The sequence below is a fragment of the Anabrus simplex genome, chromosome 3 (genome assembly GCF_040414725.1).
Source record: "Anabrus simplex isolate iqAnaSimp1 chromosome 3, ASM4041472v1, whole genome shotgun sequence".
Taxonomy (NCBI): domain Eukaryota; kingdom Metazoa; phylum Arthropoda; class Insecta; order Orthoptera; family Tettigoniidae; genus Anabrus; species Anabrus simplex.
Genome location: NC_090267.1, coordinates 409640536 through 409665357, shown reverse-complemented (window position 1 = coordinate 409665357; position 24822 = coordinate 409640536). Strand labels below are relative to the sequence as shown.

The window sequence follows — 24822 nt, the reverse complement described above, 5'->3', positions numbered from 1 at the left end:
ATGTACTTCTGTCTAATTTCCTCGTCCTGGGGATTTTCTACCCTTATTCGTCTGCAGACAGTTTTCACTTTCTCTATCCTAGGCCTAGAGATACTTGGTGTTTATAAAATCATTTGAATTTTTAAAAAAGGGTATGAAAAATATAAATCAATAAAGACTGAGGAGTTTGATGGAAAATACCTGAACAAAATAAAATAATTGCTGTTATACACAGGTAGGGTGTCGAGAAGATATAAAATATGCTGCAAGATGCATTACATTTTTTGTAACGAAGCAACCATATTAAAGGAAAATGATCTTTTCTGATTTTATTTGTATAAATGCATCAAGAAATATTGATTTTCATAGTTAATGTTTGGATGTTTCTTACTCTTTATAGAAAAGTCTAATTCTGTGTGCTACAACAGAATACTACTATTGCTTGAGCTAAAAATATTCTGATCATTTACTTAGATCGAAATTAAAATTAAATCACATTTCATCATAATACTGATTAATATTGACATTGGGTACAAGTAGGCTAAGTTAACTTGTTCGGAACAACTAATGAAAGTTTCTCTCAAACTAGCTCTACATCTTCCTAAATTATATGTTATAAATAAAATTCATTAGTGAATGCACAATATATATTATTTTATTTCATAAAACTCACAACTGCAAGTCAAAGCTTCCAAAGGAAACTAAGTCAAGTATTTTAGAATTACTATTACATCCAGACCACACTAAAAATAATGAATACTTTGTACAAGAACAACTCTCTTTTAATCATAAAAATAAACAATTCTATTTATGAGTAGTATTGGGAGTGTAAAGAAATGGTTCACTTATTAGAAGAACCAAAGTTTGACTGAGACGTCTACAAAGTAGCACACCATCACAACAATAGTGTTTAAGAAAGAAAGGTGCGGACAGTAGCTTTAATAGGTTGTCTACAAAGTGGGCAATCTTGTAGACTAGGTGTACAGTTCACACATGTAACCAAGTGACCACAAGGCAGGAATACAACTCCAACTTCTTCATCCATGCAGATTTTGCAGAGTCGAGCTTCTTTCAGTCTGCGATTCTCTTCAGCCAATAATGCCGCAGCTGGAAAGTAAACACAGAAAAAGGAATTGGGATAAACTTGCAAAATGTGATACAGTCATGTAAACAAAAGCACAAAATTTTAAATATCTACTGTATATTCTTTCTGCTTTATTGGCAAATAGAAAACAATACCTTAATAATATACTAGCAAGATACCCGTGCTTCGCTACGGTATTATACTGAAATTTATAATTGAATGCTTATTGTTTTAGATATATAATCCGCCAAAATTCGCGATCTGACCGTTTTCTGCGAGAATCCGCCAAAATTCGCGATCTGACTCGTTTTCTAATAGATTACGGCAAGTTTCCTCTCATTTTTCAATCTTTCTTTCCAGCAAACGATTTCGTACTTCCCGGGCTAGGTCCAGGTATTCCACCCAGTTAGTTGGGTCCCTAAATCTTTGCCATCTTTTCCTATAAGCATTTTTAATATGGATCAAATCCTTCACGGGATCTGTTGTGGTGTCGTCTTGGGTGCCTTGGCGGTAGCCTACTGAACCCGCGGCCGGACTGCATTCTTAGTCATTAGCCGTCCAGGACCCGTTTCCAGCGTGGTCCGCACATGTGACGACGGTCCAGAACATTATTATTATTATTATTATTATTATTATCATTATTATTATGTTCTGGACCCCACAGCAATATGCAAGACCGATACTTGGCGGTAAATTACATCTGCTGCCATTGTCATTGTTGACAATGTGGCCAGCACCATTGTCGCGCGTAGGCAAGTGTGCGGGATTTCTGGCGATACGAATGACACACCTCCGTGTATTAGTGACCTTATTATAGAGGTGAACAATTTGACGGTCAATATCATTCCTATCGTTTATTTCAAATGTGTTTAAATTTTTATTTATATGCCAGGAGAATCTACTCTAATCTAAGAACGTTCTCCGAAGGAAAAGATGGCTGTTGAAAAAGAACCCAGGAAAGATTAAAAATGATCGGTTTATGATCAGAATAAGTACATCGAAAGTCAACAGCCTGTTTCCTATTATTCGACAAGATCAGGGATGGAAAGAATAAAGCCCCATCTAGCGGCGACAATATGAATTGTGCCGGCTGCCGAAGCTCCCCTCTGGGGCAATGATCGATGAGTGACAAATGAAATGAAATATTGGACAGGATTGCTGGAATGAATGATGACAGGGAAAGCCGGAGTATCCAGAGAAAAAACTGTCCCGTCGCCATTTTGTCCAGCACAAATGTCACATGGAGTGACCGGGATTTGAAACACGGAACCCAGCTGTGAGAGGCCGGCGCTCTGCCGCCTAAGCAACGGAGGCTCCTTATAAGTACATTATGAACAGTAAAATCAATTGGTCTCACCGCCTTTTACACCCCACCGCCGTTAAGTTTATTTACCCCCACCCCCCAAAAAATTAAAAGAAGGTGTGTTTCTTTATGTTTAAAGGAGATTACAAATACCAATGTTCACCGGGCGAGTTGGCCGTGCGTGTAGAGGCGCGCGGCTGTGAGCTTGCATCCGGGAGATAGTAGGTTCGAATCCCACTATCGGCAGCCCTGAAGATGGTTTTCCGTGGTTTCCCATTTTCACACCAGGCAAATGCTGGGGCTGTACCTTAATTAAGGCCACGGCCGCTTCCAACTCCTCGGCCTTTCCCATCCCATCGTCGTCATAAGACCTATCTGCGTCGGTACAACGTAAAGCCCCTAGCAAAAAAAAACAACCAATGTTCACATTTGTTACCTTCAGTTTTGAGATATAAGTATCCCCTTAAAAATAATTCACTTTTTCTAACTTCCTTTCACACTCCCCCCCCCCCCCCACAAAGTGATATTAAGGCAAAAAATACTTGTTCCTTTAATAGTAAAGGATCTTCTAAATACCAATTATCACCACTCTAACCTCTTTAGTTTTTGATTTATGTGTCCTCATGAAAGGAACTCAGCTCCTTTTCACTCCCCCCCCCCCCCAAGATTGTTCCCCCCCTCAAAAATGCGCTTTTCTTTGTTTTTAAAAGAGATCAAAATACCAATTTTCACGTCTGTAACAACTTTAGTTTTTATCAGATGTATGTATTCTCATACAATTAAGTCAATTAATTTTTTCAATCCTTTAACCCCCCAAACCCCCTTCATTGGATTTTCCGAGAATACATGTTTGTTTACGTTTAAAGCAGATTCCAAAAATCAAATTTCACGTGTGTAACATCTTCATTTTTGAGATATAAGTAGCCTAATTAAAAGAATTCAACACCATTTTCAGTCATTTTTACTCCCCCCCCCACTTCCCAAGTGGTATTTCCGAAAACTAAAAATACACGTTTCTTTATTTTTAATAGAATTAAAAAATTACCATTTCTCACTTCTGTAACGTTAAGTTTTTTGAGATATACTGTAGAAATTCTCATTTTAAAATTTCACCCCTTTTTAGTTCCCCTTAAGTGGAGTTTCCAAAGACAAATCACCTATGTTTCTTTACACTTACAGGAGATTCCAAATACCCACTTTTTACGTCTGTAACATTTTACGCTTCTCAGATATTCTGTAGATATAGTCTTTCAAAAAATTCACCCCAATTTGCCACTCCTGTTTAACCGCCATTAATTGAATTTTCCAAAAGCAAAAATATACGTGTTTCTTTATTTTTAAAGGAGATCCCATTTACAAATTTTCAGTTCTGTAATATCTTCATTTTCTGAGATATATGTATCCTCATTAAAGGCATTTAACCCATTATTCACCCTTTTACACCCCTCCTATTGGGATTTAGAGAAAACAAAGAAATACGTGTTCCTTTATTTTTGAGGGAGATTCTAAACACCAATTTTTACATCCATAAACGTTTAAAGTTTTAAGATGTAGACACACTCATTTTAAAAATTCAACCCCCCTTTTCACCCTCCATTATTTGGATTTTCCAAAAACAAAAAAATACAGGTTTCTTTATTTTTAAAAGCGATTAAAAGTACCAATTTTCAGGTCTGTAATATCTTCAGTTTCTGAGATATAAGTACCGGTATCCTGATTAAAGGCCTTCAATCCCTTTTTCATCCCTCCTATTGGGATTTCCTGAAAACAAAAAAATACATGTTTCCTTATTTTTAAAGAAGATTCTAAGTACCAATTTTCACATCTGTAAACTTTCAAAGTTTTGAGATATAGATACACTCATTTTAAAATTTCAACCCCCTTTTCACCCCCTTAGCGACAGAATATCCAAAAATCCTCTCTTAGCGAGCACCTACGTCTTAACATGAATATATCCCCAAAATTTCATTCCTTTATGTCCAGTAGTTTTGGCTCGGCGATGATGAATCAGTCAGTCAGTCAGTCAGTCAGTCAGTCAGTCAGGACAAGTTATTTTATATATATAGATGTTAAATATAACTTCAACTATGAATATTTAACCTAAATTAAGATTCTTGTCTTGTTTCTTAGTGAAATTTGTTTGAACTGCATCCGTAACTTAAAGGTTGCCTGAACAGAAAGCAGGTTAAAAAACAGTACTATCAAGTTTTACATAAATCCACACGGAAATAAATGACCTTGATTATTTAGATATAATGGATATTTGAATAACAAATAAATTCAAAAAACAGAAAAGGAGAACCAAAGAGTTAACTGGCTTTACTATGCAATACTTGTTCCTAAGGGGAAGCAGGAATTCGGTAGTGGTTTGGTATAAGGAGAATATGCAAAACATCTGTACATACAGTACATGTAATGTGCTGAATATAAGACAGAGACCTTCAATGAAAATTACAACAAGGAAGTAGAAAATGTGTGACAATACATCAGCATATAATTCATTTATAATTTCACTGAAGAAACAATACTTTACACAAAGATTTTTGGCAGCTGCAAAAGCAATTTAAAAATGATATAGAAATTCTTCGAGAAGTTGGAAGATGCATTATTTTTTAACCCCCCCCACCATCCTCATTCTTTGAAGAATGGAATTTTGTACCCCCCTCACCACTCTCATTCTTTGAGAATTTGGAAGATGTGTTTTTAATTTTTGACCTCCTCACCCTCATTTTTCGATGAATGGTAAGATATGTTTTTAATTTTTTACTCCATCACAACTCTCATTCTTTCAGGAGTGGTAAGATATGTTCTTAATTTTAGACCACCTCACCACCCTCATTCTTTAAGGAATGGTAAGATATGTTTTAAATTTTTGACCCCTTTCTCACCCTCATGTTCTGAGGAGTAATATGTGCTTTTTAAATGAATTTTTTGACCCTCTCACCACCTTGTTCTTCGAGGACCTGGAAAATGTTTTCTAATATAATTTTTACCCCTCATTCTGTTTTTAAAAATAATTTGCTTTACATCACACCGACTTATGGCTACTATGGGATAGGAAAGGGCTAGGAGTGGGAAGGGAGCAGCTGTGGCCTTAATTAAGGTACAGCCTGGTGTGAAAATGAGAAACCACGGAAAACCATCTTCAGGGCTGCCAAGAGTGGGGTTCGAACCCACTATCTCCTGAATGCAAGCTCACAGCTGCAAGCCCCTAACCATATGGTCAACTTGCTCGGTCCCCTCATTATTCAAGGATTGTCTCTACAAATTGGTTGTGCCACCTGTTGTAGCTTTTCAATTTTAATATTTACAGTGAGAATTTTTATGTATTCTATCTTCTGGCCCGAGAGCGCTGTGTAATGTCACATGGTCTCGGGCTCAATAAATGGAGAAGTCCTTACCTGTAGCTCCCTCTGTGAGAACTATTCTCCTGTAGGGAACGGGCAATGTTCGTTGAGCAACTGAAAAGAAGGGGACCTAGGTGAAGCCGATATAAGCTTTCAACTCCATACCTGTGGTGGAATAGGGTACTTTCTTGTCCTCGGGGGTAAGAAATTGCTCCGAAAGGCAGATGAATCAGCAATGATTTGGTCAAGGCACAGAATGCACAAGGCAAAAGAAAACCACTGCATTACTTTTTCCAAGAAAAACCTATGACATGTCAAATAATGAATATTGATGTAGCTGGTAACTGCAACCCGGGGAGGAAATAGGGTCTTTCAGGTTGTTATCAAGCAAAATTCCTATTTAAAATTGGGATATGGAATGTGAAAACTATTACTTACAGTTTGGAAAATTGGAAAACTTTAAAATAAAGATAGAAGGTAATGGTTTAGATATTCTAGGACTAGCAAAAACACGGGGAGAAGAGGGTGAATTTATGAGTGGAGAATAAAGGTTATATATTCTAGAAGTGATCGTGGCCAGAGTGGGGTAGGGCTGGTGCTTAATAGTACTTCCTGAAAAGCCCTCTTTGATGTTGAGGCTATTGATAAACCTGTAAACCTGATTGTGGTGCTAGTATATATGCCGATGTCCAGCAGTGAGGATTATGAGACTGGAGAAATATATGAGAAACTACGTAGAAGAATTACTTCAAAATACAAAGTCTAGTGATAATGTTTTCATAATGGGTGACTGGAATGCTGTGATTGACGAGGAAAAAGGTTTTAATCTTGGTGAGTATGGACTTCATACCAGAAACATGAAGGCAACATCGTGTTGATTTTTTTTGAACAAGATAATTTTGTTATAACTAATACCTGATTTTCAGCACCTAGAGACGTAGATATATTTGGAAGACACCAGGTGAGCAAGTGACTAACAAAAGGTATCAGATTTACTATATCCCTGGTTAAGAGTAAATAAAGGTACAGAAATCCATTGTTTATCCTGGTGCTGACATCTGCTCCGATCATTCACTTGTAATATTGCTGAATTTGATAAAGGGAATGCGCATTTGTGGTCTAAGAAAATAACAGCAAAGTGTTTTCAGCCCAGTATAAATTGGTACAGTACCTACTTCAGTCAGTGCTGTGCTAAGCATTTAAAATACAATTGGCTTTACGTTGCACAGACACAGATAGGTCTTATGGCAACGATGGGACAGGAAAGGGCTAGGAGTGGGAAGGAAGCAGCCGTGGCCTTAATTAAGGTACAGCCTCAGCATTTGCCTGGTGTAAAAATGGGAAAGCACGGAAAACTATGTTCAGGGCTGTGGACAGTAGGGTTCGAACCCACTATCTCACGGATGCAAGCTCAAAGCTGTGCGCTCCTAACCGCACGGCCAACTCACCTGGTAAGCATTTAAAATATCAAGTTCCACTCCACTGATCCATGAGGTGAGTAAAAAGCCATACCGTATTCCAATTAGTATTTCTTGAGAGAATCTTTTTTTCATTCAATTATTTCTTTCTTATCTGTTAGATTCTCTTGAATACCAGACCACATCCTCTGCACATATAGATCAACACTCAAGTTTGCATTGTCCACCTCTAAGGAGAGTACATTTAAATTTATATATAGGCCTATAGTTGATCTCAGCCAACAGCCAAACAACATAATAATAGCAAAGTATTATAAACTTAAACTATATATTTTAACATCTGAATGAAGATTTTTAATTGTCTGTTAAACTTTCAACAATAATTTTAATAGGTACTTGTCATGTTTGTATAACATTCCTTTTAAATGTATTCAGTGTTTACTCATTTATGTACTTCAACTTTTCAAGGTCTTAATTTTAAGTAGGACTAAATAGGCCGATTGCAGAAACGATGACTAGTTTTAAGCCTTAGACAACGTCTACCTAAACAACGTCTAAATCAAGCATGATCTTCCATTGCATAAACAATGTTCAGCCGATGTTCAACTAGACATCAATTAAACTTCAAATTTTGGTTTGAAAATGGAGACAGAAGTATCTTTCATGTAAGTCTTTGCTTGTCGCAACCAATGAAATTCGCCAGTGCGCGTGCGGAACGCCAGTCAGATGTTTGTCTTCCTACACATTACTCAAATATGGCTAAGCATGAGCATGACTTGCCCACAAATAAGAGCATCACTTTCGGTGGAAATTAAATCTCATCATAATATTATCAACACTAAAGCGACACGCCACCGTACGGGGAAGTGTAGCTTTGATTATAAAGTTGTTACAGTGAGTGTAATCTATTCATAAATACGGTAGCTTCGACGAAGGGAAGATGAAGCAATAGTGATGTGTAACCGAGTGTGTTGTACGGGCCATATAGATGTAGCTTGCATTCTGGAGATCATAGGTTCGAAACGCATCATCGGCAGCCCTGAAGATTGTTTTCCGTAGTTTCCCTATTTTCACACCAGACAAATACTAGGGCTGTTATTATGGCCATGGCTCTTCTTCCCTAGTCCTCCTCTTTAAACAATAATCACTACCATCACCACCAGTTGCCTTTTCCTTTCTGATAGTCACTGAAAAAGTATACGATTATATATATATAAAAAACCCATACAACCTACTTTTTAGTTTTCACTATTATGTGTGTTTACTTGGCAGTAAATATAAGCGAATCCCTCCCCGTTGATATATGTGACAGCCCTCTGACGATCGGGACACGTAATTCTGATATGTATGTAGTCAAAGTGACCTATAATTCCATGGAAATTAATGTATATAATAAAATAAATCTGTTGCCAAGAATTGTATTCAAGTTGACAGTTACCGGACTGTCCCTTTGTCAGTCTCAAGAAACAAGTCTCTCGAAAAGCGAAACCTTATTTTTAAGATTATCTCCTCGTACATGTCAAACGAATTGCTGCGATTTAGCAGCGGGCGACCCACAGAGAAGCCGTCAGTCTAACCTTTCTTCCCGGAATCGTCTCAACATGATAATACAAATTACAGTACATGTTTCATGGTATACATAACCTCTGATTGTGATTCACTCCTCTCATTTGAGGTTAAACAGTGCTCTTGGCAATGTTTAAACATGACCGGTTGAACATCGGTGTTAGTGTCTAAGTGATAAATAACGTCTCTGCGATGCGGTAGCCATACTTAGGCATTGTTTAACCGTACACATCGTCTAAATTCCATTTCCGCAATCGGCCTAATATCTTTAACATGTACAACACACAGATTATGTATGAATTCTATATTTTTATATCTTAACCAACTGTAAAGATTTAGTGGCTGATGATTCAAAAGAGCTGAAACATGTACCATTATCGATATAAAACTATCTAAAGAGATTATTACATTTCTAAAATTATTGAATAGGTGGGCAAACAGATACTTCTCCTGATTATTATAGTCAATATGGAACCTGCAAATGAATTTCATTACTTGCTACAACAATAGTGTCCAGATACTAAGTGACTTGCAGGCTGCATTGAACTCAATCAACGACAAGCACAATGTCAACCCAACAGTTGCTACTATAAGATCTATAGTACAGCAGTGCCCCCAACGTCTGTTCTTTCTGGATCCGAGGAATATGAAAGGCAGACATCCTTGCAAAAGCAGCCTCCTCATTCAATACAGAAGTTACCTACAACATATCACCCCACCAAGCTATGCAAAACCCAAATGGAAACATACTGCTAAGTCAGTGGAACAATCTCTGGACCTCAAGTACAACATATATAGTTGACTCCAGTACAAAACATTAGTACGGTACCTGAATTCATTATCACTCAGTTTCTCTTGGGCCATGGAAGCTTAAGTGCTACATTGAATGCTTTATAATTAATACTGACCAAACAAACAAACAAACAAACAAACAAACAAACAAACAAACAAACAATGAACAGGATACTGAAACTTAAACTCAAGTACCAAAACCAACAATGAAATGGAACCTTAAAGCTCAAAAAACGAACAGACAAGGAAACAATATAAAGCAGCTACTGATGAACCATTAGCAAACCATGCAAATAAATCTGTAGACCAGTCATGGGCATCAGTAAAATTCTCCACTGAAAATGCTACTAGAGGAATGGTGGGAACTTTGGAAAGAGTAAATAGAAAGCTGAGGATAACCCAGAAGATTTTCCAAAAGATAGATGAGAGAAAACAATTTAAAAACAACCCTTCAGAACTAGGCAAAAAAAAATAACAGAGTACTGAAGAACAAAAGTGACAGTCTCTGTAAACTAAAGAAAGAGGAATGATGGAAGTCAAAATGTCACCAGAAATTGAATTAGAAAATCAAGGAAGAACAGATTTAACCTACAGGAAAGTCAGAGAAACAACTAGAAAATATACAGAATAATTCTGTACTAATTAGTATGAGACACTCAAGGTAAACCAGTATTAGATCAGAATTATAAGAAAGAACTATGGAGAAAATGCATGCAGGATCTATATGCAGAACCAGCTCAATTCCTTTGGTCAGTGTTCTTGGAAGAGAAATCGAGTGAAGAAGAGACAATATTCAGAAGTGTTTGAAGCTGCTCTGAAGTAAATTTCTGCACATAAAGTACCAGGTACTGACAACATTCCTGTTGAACTAATTAGATAGTGGGGAGATCACACTTGAATGAATTTTCAAATTAGTAGCAAAATGTTTTGTACAAGGAAAATGGCCTCCTCAGTTGTAATTCCAATTCCAAAGAAAACTGTACCAGTTTATCGCAGCGATTACTGGACCATTAGTCTTATTCCTCACACATCTAAAATCCTGCTACACATATTTAAAAAAGAAAAATTAGTTCTATATCGACCAGAATTTGGATGACGTTCAATTTGGCTTTTGTAAGGGCATGACAACTTGTGATGTCATTGGTTCCTTATGTTGCCTAGGAGAAAGAATGCTACGCGAAGGCAGAAACCTCTATATATGTTTTGTTGATTATGAGAAAGAATTCGATAAGGTACACTGACAAAAGTAGTTTCTTCTTCTCAAATTAAATAGCTGCCCCCAATGAATAATTAATATAATTTTAGATTTGCATGAACATCAGCCAGCTGTCACCCAGATCAGAAATGAAGTTCCAGATTGTGCCAAGATCTGTAAAGGTGTGAGACAAGGATGCTTGTTTACTCCAGGACTGTTTAATGCTTTAACCGAGCTTAGATTTTTTTTTTTTTTTTACAATCGGCCTTACATTGCATTGATACAGATAGGTGTCATGGCGACGATGGGATGGGAAAGGCCTAGGAAGAGAAGGAAGCAGCCGTGGCCTTAAGGTACAGCCCCAGCACATGCCTGGTGTGAAAATGGGAAACCACAGAAAACCATCTTCAGGGCTACTGACAATGGGGTTCGAACCCACTATCTCCCGGATGCAAGCTCACAGCTGCACGCCCCTAACCGCATGGCCAACTCGCCTGGTATATATAGATCTGGTCCTTAAGGAATTCCAATATGGGAGTAAAAGTTGGTAGAAGATTTATTCGGAATATTAAACTTGCTGATGATCTGGCACTGATAGCAAGAAACCCAATGACTTAACACAAATGTTACAGTGCTGAATTACAAATTTACAGATTATGGTATGAAAATCAACCTCAAAATCACAAAAATTCTGATGATACTGCATGTTGTTGTTGCTGTTGATGATGATGATGCTTGTTTAAAGGGGCCTAAATACTGCATGTTAATCAAGTGAGTAGTAATACAGTACAACAGGAAAGCAGTTTAAATACCTTGGACAGATTCGGACAGAAGATATACAGTATGAAACTGAAATTAGAAGTAGCAAGACCATGATAATATGGGCATTTTGTGGCAAATACAGTAGTTTTTAATATGTCAACACAACAAGTCTCTCAGTTTAAGAAAAATGCTTGTAAAGACCTACATGTGGCCAGTTGCAATATATTGTGGAGAAACCTGGACAATGAACAAATGTGACAAAAAAAAAAAAAAAAAGACTAGAACCATTTGAGATGTGGTGCTGGTGACGTTTGGAAAAAATAAGATGGGCGGAGATGACCAATGCGGATGTTCTAGAGCGAGTTAATGAGAAGCAACAACTAATCAATAAAAACAACAAAAGAAGATCAACATGGCTGGAGCATAGACTGTGACATACCAATTTAATTATTGAAACACTTGCTGGCATAATACCTGACAAATGCCCTCATGGGAGGCCAAGAAACACATTTAAGATCATATTCTTCAGTTGTACTGGTCTAATAAATTATGAAGAAGCTAAAAGAACTGTCCAAGATAGATTCATCTGGAGAAAACTCAGCACTGGGACAAACCAGTTGTACGACTAAATACATCTTCCTCCTTCAGATAGAAAGAATAAAGCTTACTGCTGGTTAAATTACTAGATATGATAGAAACTCTGACCATGTCCACTTGTTGACATGAAGGGGAATGAGCTGTTCTTTGTAAACCTACTTTAAATGCATTTCTAGGGATCATATCAGTAAGAACCATATATTTTCTCTAATGTTTCAGGTAAAGAAAGCACCATGCTGAAAACCAAAATATGAATATTAGGTTCAAGAATGTGATCAAATTTTTTTAACTTAAGCATGCAATTTAAAATATTATTTAAGCAACAATTGTTGTTGTTATTAATATTATTATTCTCTGTAAGCAGAATAAAAAATTGGTTTCTCCTTTATGAGTCTTTATTGCATATCTTCCATAACTATGTCCTTGGTAACATCCTGCCTAATGCCTTTAGTCGTAAGTATAACCATAGTAGATAGCTTTGTAATTCTTTATAGATTTAGGCAATGTGGGGCTGAAAGGGTAAAAATAGAAGAGGAAAGTACAACAATCCTTGGCAAGGTTTGGTGAAAAGAATGCAAGGCAAGATACCTACATTGTATAATAACATCAAAGAAAACATGTATTTTGACTTTTTTCACTTTGGAAAGAGACAGAAAGATAGTAGTGTGTCCTGTGGAGGAAGAAGCGAGTAGGAGATGAAGACAGATGGGAAAATTGTCTTGAGTAGCCGTGGTGAAGCCCTTAACATATGGCACTGCGTAGAGAATCCACAAGATTTCTTTCAAACTCCTTTATATACAAATTTAAAGTTATTTGCTTTATAAAAAATTAACTGAGTCTAGGAATGTAAATAACAGAACAGAATCTACAAAATCTGACATAAAAATGACAACTACAAGGAACAAACAAATATATTCAGACTTGTTAAAGATAGCGATAGGTGTTTCTACCTAGGTGAATAACAATAAGGGGTACAACAAAACAAGAACGTGTACTATACCAAGCAATACATGCAGATGACATTGCTCTGAAAGCAGAGAGTGACAAAGAGGTAGAGATCTCATTAAATAAAATGATCCGCTATGAGAAATATGTATCATAGGTGGAGGAAATGAAACTTACATGAGATGGTAATCAGAATGCCAATATCTGTTTGGAAGGAGAAAGATTGGCCCAGGTAAATCAATTCCAAGTAGTTGGGAAGCATCATTTCCTCTAATGGGAGGTATGAAAAGGATGTCACTTACTGAATAGCTCAGGTAAACAAAACCTTCAATAAGAGGCACAGCCTACTGGCATCGAATACCACTACCAGTGAGAATGCATTTCATTAAAAGCTTTGTTTGGAGCATTGTGACCTATGGCTCTGAAACCTGGACTCTGCTTGAAGGGAGAAAAGACTGTGTGCATTTGAAATGTGATGTTGGTATTGAACCTTATGAATACTCTGGACCAACAAGGTAACAAATAACAAAATCCTGCTGAAAGCAAAAGAAAGAAACCCTCAGCTTAATAGAAACCATCAAGACAGACAAAACATTTAGATTAGTCACTTACTACATCATTCAACACTGTGTACCATGCTTCTTTAAGGGAAAGTGGAAGGAAAAATAAAAGAGAGGGTGGCCAAGAACAGGCTTCTTGAATGACATTAAAGGATGATGCCCAAACTACCAAATCTAACAGTTGGCTCAGGAGAGAAGTCCTTGGAGGACAATCATGCCACCCATCAGCTGTCAGTTTAAGTAGGATAAGAAAAAGAATGTGCAATATATGCCCTGTGTTTGAACAAATAACAATGCAGTGACTTCAAGTTACTTTACAAAAAAAAAAAAAAAAAAAAAACCCACCCCTATACCCATTTCTGTCAGAAACATAGTTCTTTGTAGGCAGCCACATTCACTAATGCAATTATTTCCAGTCCTTCCTGCCAAAAAGGAGTCTTCAACATTCTATTTGTTGGAGAAATGGTGAGGATGATTCATCAAGAGGTCATTTGTATGTTTACATGTGACATCACATGTTGATGTTACATCAACATGAGTCCTGGGTCAGAACCTCATCTCCAGCACAACATCCGACAGAGCCAAGTCCTCCCAGAGCACTACTGGAAAAACTTCTGGGACGTAACCTGAAACAATGTGCCGTGTGTAGCAAGAAAGATGGTGAACCAGTAAAGAGATACCATTTACAGTGCGTAAAGTGCAAACAGGGGCTCTACCCATTATGCTTGGGGGTCCACAAGTGTTAAAAGTGGTAGTGACTGAAAAAGTGTAAATACGTACATGATTTTCTTGTAGATAGTGTTAAAATAATTTCAAAAAATACTAGGCAGAATATCCCGGGTTTCTTTTACATCTGACAACGAGCAAGTACATGTCATAAGACATCCTAACACATCTTTGTTAGGTGAGTACCTACGTACAGTAGAAGTCCGTTATAGCGAGAATTCACAACAGCGGAAAATTTACTCGCTATAGCGGATTGTCGCTATATCCGATTTTTGTACAAAAGTCGGAAAACTCCCCATACACATTAAAATCAGTATGAAACAGCAATCAGTTTGTTCAAAACTTGCGTTTCCGAGGATGATATACACACTATGACTTACTTGTTTGTTATTTTTCGAAACGCGATACAACGTGAAAGTGTATGTTGAATTTTATTCTGAAAAAAATGACAGTTCCGTATTTCTCCGAATCCAAGACGATCCCCACTTTTTCCTTCAAAAATGTAAATCGGGCTTAAAAAGTGATTCGTAAAATCGTATGAATGCCTTTGTTGTATAGTACGCGTTTTTATACTATTTTAGAAGCCGAGCATTGGTTTTCGTTATGGCACATTTTTTGCAGCTGCACGATTATTCTTTATTTCCGCGGGTCTAATGACCATTAACTTAAAATTGGCATCATAATACCGAAGAGAACCCGTTGAAAATTTGCCGGCAATACCTATTCCATGCGTCTCTACAATACGGCGATCCGTCAGGAAAATATTCTTGCTGTCTATAAAACTGTTATGGTACTTTTACTCACCGTCAGATATAACCGGCTACCGCTACACGCACGTCTCGCTTGCCGGGTTCGGCCAACTTCAGCGGCTAGCGATGTATAGGCCTAATCGCGGACGTTAAAGGTCAACGAACGAGTTTATTGCGCCACGGTATGGCCTTTCCGCCCTTGCGTTTTTCGTGCACATACTGGTACCTCACAATTTATTTTTCGATTTCTTTAAAGCGTCCTTGTTGCGGACCACTGAATGCATTTTTTTGTATCTTTGTCTTCACGCTGATGCCAAATATTGGCTTTAGTTAGGCCTATGCCATATTTTCTTGCGGCTGCACAATTATTCTGCATTTCTGAGTGTTTAATAACCATTAACTTAAAATTGGCATCATAATATCAATGAGAACCCGTTGAAAATTTGCCGGCAATGCCTGTTCCACGTATCTTTACGACTATCCATCACGAAAATATTCTTGCTGTCTATAAAACTTAATTTTACTAAGAGTCGGGCATAGTAGACGCGTTATAACTCTGGCACCGAGTAGCCGTGGCCTTTCTAAGAATTCGAAGGCTCGCATGTTTTGATGTCATTCTGCAGATCTGAGAAACGCTTTTTTAGAGGCTAATAGAATGTCATTCTCTTCACTATTTCCCGAGATCCAGTGACTTTACACACAGGCACTGTACAATCGGTTGTCACGGCTAGCGATGTATAATAGAGAGTCGATCGGTTATTATCAAAGAATTTTGTGTGTGCGGGAGCGTGCGGGGATGAAAAGCAGCGTGGTTACCGTGAGAGTTGCGAGTGGTACCATATTCTTTACTGTTAGGCAGCGAATGCAAGACGACCCTTTTTTTTCGCATGAGATTCTGAGGAAGAAAACGTTGTCTTGGATTCGGAGAAATACGGTATCACTCCAGAGTTTTCTTCTTCGCATGGCGTCACCTAACCTACCGTATAGGCCTGCGAGTCATGAAAACATAATTGAAACGGATGTAGAGAAATGAGTTATCCTCGCTAAAATTTACTTGTGAATAGCCTTTCCGAAATTTAACTAGACGCGAGAAAATATGAACTATCCTCTGAAATCAGTGATGTGTTTTACCATATCTTGAGGTGTATCACATTTTTTACTTAATTTCAGTATACTATAACATGATAATTAAGAGATCGTTTACTTCAGTCGTTATTTTGAACGATTGAACAACTGCTATCGGCCACGTTACTTACGCATTTATTATGAAAACTTGTTATCCTCTTTCATTTCGAATTTTCTTTAGAGAATAACAGTCGTTGGGTATTACAAATAGGCTCCAACATCGTCTTCGAATGTAGACGAGGGAGCTCGCAAATGCACATAGTGAGAAAACTATACCGTACCAAAGATGATCGATTGCATTTTGTGGCAAAAGTTTGTTTCTTTATTCAAACAGCGTCATCTATCCTAACTTAACCGTACAATAATATGATGAAAACATATTTCAAGCGCCAGTAGAGAAATGATAACCTCCTCGCTATAAATTTACATGATAATAACCTTTCGGTAATTTAACCAGTCGCGAGAAAATATAATCTAACCTGTGAAGTCAATTATGCACTCTGCCATATCTCGAGGTTTATCCCATTTTTACTTGCAGTATTCAGCATTAAAATTAAGCGATCATTTAGTCAGCCTTTATTTATAACGAGTTAAGAACTTTTATTGAACGCGTTATTTACGCATTTATTACGAAAATATGTTCTTCATTGAGAATTTTTTTTACGGAACAGCAGTCGACGGGTATTACTAACAGACTCCAACATCGTCTTCGAATGTCGACGAGGGAACTCGCCTGTGAACATAGCGAGAAAACGATACCGAAGATAATCAATTGCATGCAACATAATCGCTGGGGTACATTACTATCGATAACAGAAAAAATTGCGCGTGCTTAATCGCTCGTAATAACGGATGCGTCAGTGATAGGGCTCTCGCTATAACCAAAGGATAATACACAGTTTATTATAGGAATTTTGAAGGGGCAGCAAAATATTGTCTGTATAATGGGGCTCTCGTTATATGCCGTACTCGCTATATCAGACTTCTACTGTATTTCAGGTAACTTTTGTAGGTCTGAACTTGAAGAATATAATCTGCTCCATGCTAAGTTCCCAGGAAAAAACCTTTTCTTCCCCAAATGTGACCTTAGGTGGTATTATTTGCTATCAATTTCAATGCAGTCAAACTTTCTGAGCAATTTGGGACAAAAATCAATTATCTGGATTTAGGATCGGGAGAATTATGGTTCATCTTGTTCAGCCTTGCAATCTGGTCGTAAAGCGGGTGGCATTCTTAGCATACCCACTGTAAATAGGCATGGCACTAAGAGGGTTAAAGAAGCTCTAGGAGGGCAACGATTTGAAGACGAAAGTGTGGAACACTTCGTGCGCAACTGGCTGGTGACACGACCGTTCTTTTTACGATGAGGGCATCAAAAAGCTGCCCATATGCTGGGACAAATGCATTTCTAATGCAGGAAACTATGTGGAAAAATAAACTGTATTGCCTGGTGTTTTTCAATAAACAAATTTAAATAAAAATAAAATCCTCTTTATATTTGATCCCCCCCTCATATAATATACTTTAAAAAAAAGCTATTCTACTAGGTCACAAAACATTGCTGAAGGAAGAAAATATACTTACAGCTACTATTTTCAGACTTTTCTTTATTGATATCTGGCAAAGGTACCACTCCAGCCTGGTTCACAGTGTAAACTCTCTGTTCATCACATGCTATATGAGGAAGACTAGGCAGGGATTGCGATACAGCAAGATTTCTTGAGCTGAAAGAGTAGAAAATCAATAAATGTTACCAGTCTATTCTTTTAATTAAGTGCAAAACATATATTTTCTTCTGTTATAATGTAAATTAACAGCCAAAAAACATCATCATCAACTTTGCAATATTTCTTGTCCAGATCCTGTTCCTGTATGCCATTTTCCATTCACATTATCTGGGCCTTCCTTAATCTATCTTTCCTTTCACTTGTAATTTTAGAGTTAGATATAGCATTCTCTCTTCAGTCATTAATTTTAAATGTCCAAAAAATCTAAGATTTCTCTCTCTCTCTCTCTCCATTTTATCACTCAACATTTACTCTCTCCCCTTATCTCTAACATTCTTCTCAAAATTTTCCTCCTGCTGTCTGAATTTGACTTTCATTCTTCTTCATTGTCTGGCCTGGTCTCGGTTGTAAATGTCACAATTACTTTATTTACTTATGTTAGTGCTATCAGTCATTTTCCTAGGCTTCAGTACACTTGTCATCATACAGGCTATTATTATGATGGGTTCGCCACTCCCGAAGGCATTTTAGAGCTACTGCCAGCAGAAACTTGTAGGCCGCTCCTAACATGGAGAACAGATGCCTTTTGTAGCCGCTCCTCTGGAGTACAGATGCTGCAGTTGATTTGGGGTTTCAGTGGCATTTCCTCCACTGAGGGCCCATTTCCCATCTATAAGGACTCCTACGCTCTTAGCAGTTAGTCCTTATAGAGGGTCAGGCTATTTACCACCGCCCAACACTCGGCGTGGAGACACTGGCTGTATGGTTTACTCCATTACCATAGCAGATTTAACTGGTCAGCAATAAAGTACTAGAAGAGGAGTGGTGGCAAGATCGAGTAAGGTGGAGGGCTTTGGTACACTACCCTACCCAGAGAGAATCTGAAACAGTCAATGTAAATAATGCAAATCAAATGTCACACACTAGAATGTACCTGAAAAAGAGAACACATGATGCAATAAGCACTGTAGAACATAAGTTAATCATTAATAGGAAGAGGAAACAGATTGTGCATTGCACTATGAAATCTTTCCGTCAATGTCTTGACCCGAACTAAGCCATCAGTTTCTGCTAATTTCCTTCGGTGGTGCTATCTGAGGATAAAACAAACCCCCTGGTCTGAGGATTTGATGGACAGACACATACAGGAATGTGATCCTTCGGTAACTGGTGTATTGGAATTTATAGTCTTCTATAAATATTGGGAATATGATGGCAGCCTTCTACTCTTCCGGTAGAACTTTTGTCCTACAATTTATGACATTACAAGAGATGAAATTCACCTTGTTGATAATCAAGGGAGAAACCAACAGATACGCAGTTGGAAATAAAGTTGCTGCCATAAAAAATGACTAGGGAATACAAATGAATGACCCTCATCATTTGTCTCATTATATAAATGATTTCTTTGTATCCTTACCATGCAAAATTGAAAACGCAAATAAATCAGATGTATTACCAGAACTAATAAACTTTGTGCAAAACTCTATGCAATTAACTCCATTAACAGAATTGGAAGTTCTTAACATCATACATAAAATCATACCTTTGTGCAAAACTCTATGCAATTAATTCCATTAACAAAATTGGAAGTTCTTAAAATCATACAGTCTTTGAAGAATAGAACTTCCACAGGTGTAGATTAAATTCCCACATAACTTGTTAAAAAATGTGCTCCTTATCTGGTACAGCCTTTAACTTATCTCATCAATGAATCATTTTCTAGTGGTCAGTTTCCTAATCTCTTAAAAAATAGCTGAAGTTATCCCAGTCTTTAAAAGTGGAGACTTACACGATTTATATAATTACAGACCAATATCAATACTTAGTGTTATTTCAAAAATATTTGAATGTACTATGAAAGATTGGCTTACTAAATTTTTAATCAAATATAATTTGTTAAATAATGCACAACACGGGTTCAGAGCTGGCAGAAGTACTTTGTCTGCTTTATCACATTTTACACAGTTGGTCGTAAATGCTCTTGATAATGATGAAACTGTGATAGGACTATTTCTTGACCTTTCAAAGGCATTTGATACTGTTGATCATGAAATATTGTTGCACAAATTATATCAGACTGGGGTTAGAGGAACTGTTAACGACTGGTTTAGATCATACCTGGAACGATTCCAGTTTGTTGAAATTACACATGGTAATAGTAAAGGGCTACTGAGACATATCACTCTCAGATTAAAAACATAAACTTAGGTATTCTGCAGGGTAGTACTTCGGGGCCTGTTCTTTTCTTAATCTATGTGAATGATCTTCCTCACAGTAATCCAGTAGAAACTGCAATTCTGTATGCTGATGATACAAACATAATTATTAATAATCCTGACCCTATGTCTATAGAAACTGCAGCAAATGCAGTCCTGTCTAGTTTAGAATCATGGTTCAGGAAAAACAAATTAACATTGAACCTAAAAGAGACCCAATACACGGAATTCAAGGCATCGAACTACCATGACAAAACTGCAAAAAATACAACCTTATATTAAATGTAAATGCAATTAAAAATACATTGACCACAAAAATTTTAGGCGTCCATATAGATGGAAAAATTAAGATAGGATTGTCAAATTAAAAAAAAAAAAAAAATAGGTCTCCAAGTTCTGTTTGCTTTGCCTTAAGGATTTTGTCTAATAGTTGTAGTGAAGAATATGTTAGAATAGCATATTTTGGATATTTCCATTCCGTCATATCTTATGCTATTGGTCTCTGGGGCTGCTACAAATAAAATCTTTATGTTATTTTTCAAATACAGAAAAGTGCTATCAGAATTATATTGAGACGTAACAGGTTAGATCATGGCAGACCATTATTTAAGAGACTAAGAATACTTTCAGTACCAAGCATATACCAGGCGGCTTGCGAGCGCCGTACTTTCTACTTATAAATGTCCCGCATGCAGAAGTGATGCATGGGATGCCTAATCCCTTGTTTTCAAAGGAGTGATAACGTGCTGTATTTCGGATGTTGGGAAACAAATATCAGTCATTTTGCTGCACGCGTTCTATAAGAGGGTGCATTTGTAAATACACCAAAGATGCAGAAAAGAAAATGTAATATCTTATTACCAATACATATGCAGACATTTTACTCCATAAATGAGTTGTTTGTATGAAACAAAAACGAATACATATTATTATAGCTTCAAAGATCAGAAAATTAAAGTGTCACACTTGGATCTACCAGAATGTTTCCTTCTACAACTACTTGTAATAGATATGCTCAAAAACTTGTCCCTATTGGTGCAGGCAGTGCTGTCAATATTTCAGAAGTCACTGCAGCAAAGGCCTCAAATTTGTTGTTGTAATTATTGTTCAGCATTTTCTGGCTCAGTTTTCTACACGTTCGATTTGATATATCTCCATAGAGAAAAGCTACTATCACGGTCTACCATGACCTACACACCGTTGAGGATATCGTGCATCATGTTGTTCCTTAACGGCTCGAAAGCTTTTTACAGTCTGTTTTATGTAGCACCGACACAGATAGGTCTTATGGCGATGATGGGATAAGAAAGCGCTAGGAGTGGGACGGAAATGGCCATGGCCTTAATTAAGGTACAGCCCGAGCATTTTCCTGATGTGAAAATGGACAACCACGGAAAACCACCTTCAGGGCTGCCGGCAGTACGGTTCGAACCCACTATCCCCCAGAAGCAATCTCACAGCTTAGCGTTCCTAACCGCACAGCCTTCTTCTTTAGGAAAAGCAATGGAGAAAGGCGGAAGAACAGTTTATGAGATGTTACTCGATCAATATGACTCCTTGTTTTTCTTTTTTTAGGAAAAGAAGTGAAGAAGGAAAGAAAAAATAAGAGTTGCTGAGAGCTAACTCGATCAAACATGGCTTCTTTTCCCCTTCTTCCTATTCGTTGCAGATAAGGCAGTTGTAGACTTTTTTTTGGCATTTTGAAACAGCCCTGCTGAAGACATTTTGACTACAGTCTATAACACCAACCCTGCACACTAGAAAGTTCGCAAATTCCTATCAATGTCAGTGAACATGGCAGCTGGGTGCATATGGGTGCACACACATAGATTTTTATTTTGTCTTGTAAATATTGATTATTATTATTATTTATTATTTTGAAAGATTAGGATGTGCTGTCCTAACATTGAGGTATTTAGTGTTCTTTCTTTTCTTCAAAATGTTCATTATTGTGCATATATTATTGTTAGTATTAAGAAATCACTAGACAATTCCTATACTGTTGGCATATTTCAAAATATGAAACTGTAGTCTATGGAAGCTAAATAAATGAATGAAATATAAATGATCCGTATTGACTGTAGTAGCACAATTAAGAAAAAAACTTGATTTATCCACTATTCAATGCTATGTAATGCAAACAGGGAGATTGATACAAGTTACATTAACTTTGCAGACATGTTTCAACCCTTTTGAGTCAACATCAGTATATTTATGACATTAAAATAATGAACAACCAACTTAACTAAGCTAAAAAAATATCCTTTGGAGAATTACAGTGTTAATTGTCAGTTTCTATATTGAGGCATTAATTATTGTTAATTATTTTAATATCTTAATATCTTAATGCATGTACTGATGATGGCCAAAAACGGTCAAAACATGTCTACAATGTTGATGATGATTGTTGTTTAAAGGGGCCTAACAGCTAGGTCATCTACAATGTTAATGTAACTTGTATCAATCTTATAGATTGAATTACATAATATTGAATAGGTGGATAAATGAAGTTTTTTTCCTTATTTGCAATTTATGGCACTCAATCAAAAGTAATTCATCATCCATTTGTAGAAGTTCTCTGGGAGAAACTGAAATGCCAAAATAGGTATGAAATAAAGTCGAAACAGGTTAAGGCATCCCTTTCTAGTAGTGTCGTGCATTGTTCGAACTTGAGACGGGTAACCAAGACAGAACATCATGTCCCTTGCTGCATATGCAACCAGTATCATGCATGAGTGAAGCGTGTAAGCTAAAATGCCCGAGTTTGTTCCAATTCGTTCGACAGGGCATGTTCGAAGCGAAGCTTGCTGACTAGGGAGGATGGCCTTGCTTGTTTTACTGACGTTACAAGCCATGTGGTTTTTCCAGATATAGGGAATCCCTTGTTTACATAGAGAAAAACCCGGGAATTCGAAGGTATAAACGGGCGAAGGAATGGTTGAGTTACCCCTTAGTTTTGAGATGAAGTTCACCATGCCACGTGAATCGACGGACAGCGTTATGGCTAAAATTCAAAGCAGTGAATATAAACTAATCAAGAGAGATGGGCTCATTTCTGATGACGTTCCTGCTTGTGGTCACGGCAGATAGTCAGCAGATATGGTATGTTTCCTGTGAAATGTGCAATGCACTGTTTACATATAAATCCGGTAAGGGGGCTGCCTGGCCGAGGCGGTAAAGGCGTGCTCGGTTCGCCCGGAAAGACGTGGGTTCGAACCCCATCAGGAAGTCATAAAATTTAAGAAACAAGATTTCCATTTCTGGAGCTACACATGGCCCTGAGGTTCACTCAGCCTACACCAAGAATGAGTACCAGGTTAATTCGTGGGGGCAAAGGCGGCCGGGCGTAGAGCTGACCAGTCTACCCCATCAAGTGCCGAGGTTACGGATAGTGGAAGCCTTTACCACCCACCCATCGAAGGGCCTTCGTGGCCAGTGCGGGGATGACTTTGCTTTTTTATAAAAGCAGTAACGTATGCTAGTCAGTGGCAGCACGTGAAATTCATTATCCATTTCTCCGACAGGAGCGATATTTACTACATTATTTTCCAGTATTGCTTACCTATATACACGAGGCCGCCCGAGTTCAGTATATTGTAGAATCACATTCTAAAAACACGAGTTTAACGATTGACAGTTACATGCCCAGTCATAAGTCCACCACTGAGGCAAAAGCGAATGTTTTGATAGATAAAGGTGCGTGAGAAAAACAGCAGAGTACGGCTAAACAAGAACGAGGGGAAGCGAGCACGTCCACCTGTGCCTGAGACAGCGCGTGAAGGAGCGAGTATGAAGGGGCAAGTTCGAACGAACATAGCTCGCCTCGCCTGTGAGAAGCGAGGCTCGGTCATAGCCATACTCGGAAAATTTGAAACGAGCATAGAGCGTGTTTTGCACGACACTACTCTCTAGTACGTTTCCCTGGTTATTATGCCATTATTCCCAAGTTCCAGGCCATGTCATATTAAATACTCGCTAAAGAAACCTGGATAGCACATTTACGTCACTCTTTAGTATGTTCGTAACTCCCACCATAAGAAACTGAAATCAGCGTTCCCAGCAACGTTGTGCGCACGACAGGCCAGTGAAGCGACAACTGGCCTGGGTTAAGGATTTGATAAGAGTACTTAATCTCATGGCCATGGAGCTCGGTTATGTATTGGCCTAAAGTTGCAGGGAGCTCAGTCTCAAGCCAGTCTTTGCTATGGTTGCTTGGATCACACAATAGTAGCTCGTCTTTGTATGTGAATTGTGTACTGGTAAAAACATACATAATTAGGCCTGCTGTACTTAAGCATAGTAGTTTGCAGGACATTCAGTTATGGAGGAAAAAGAAAACTAGACAGTTTACAAATGATGAAAAATTAATGTTTACTGAGAAAGTGGATGTTAATCCACACATGCAATGTGTGCAAATCGCCCAGATGTTGGACATTCTTATGATAACTTCAAACATATAAGCAAAGCGTATAGTCTGCATTTCTAAGAGCATTTTTCCTTGATGTTTTACTATGTTCGTGTTCTTAAAATGTATTATTTCTTTATTTATTTCAGTAACTAGCCATTATCCACAGCTTCATTCGCATGAATTGCGTAATTTTATAGAAGTAATCATTCCTCCGTACTGCATTAAGACATTATATGATAAAGCCCTAAAATATAAAAGCTCACCAAAAAGTTGAGTTTCTTTTAAGCCAGAACCTCTTTGTAAACCCCGTTTGTGGTATT

The 24822-nt window shown here is 37.6% G+C and overlaps 1 protein-coding gene across 1 annotated transcript in view; it reads right to left on the bottom strand.

Moving 5' to 3' along the window:
- Window positions 1-282: 282 nt before the first annotated feature.
- Window positions 283-24822, bottom strand: part of Diap2 (Death-associated inhibitor of apoptosis 2) — a 121906-nt gene continuing 97366 nt past the window's right edge. The window contains exons 7-8 of the mRNA XM_067143384.2: window positions 17733-17872; window positions 283-1086 (exon numbers count right to left, since the gene is read on the bottom strand). Of these exons, the coding sequence (XP_066999485.2) occupies window positions 890-1086; window positions 17733-17872 (337 nt within the window). The 3' untranslated portion in view covers window positions 283-889. The remainder of the gene's footprint in view (window positions 1087-17732; window positions 17873-24822) is intronic.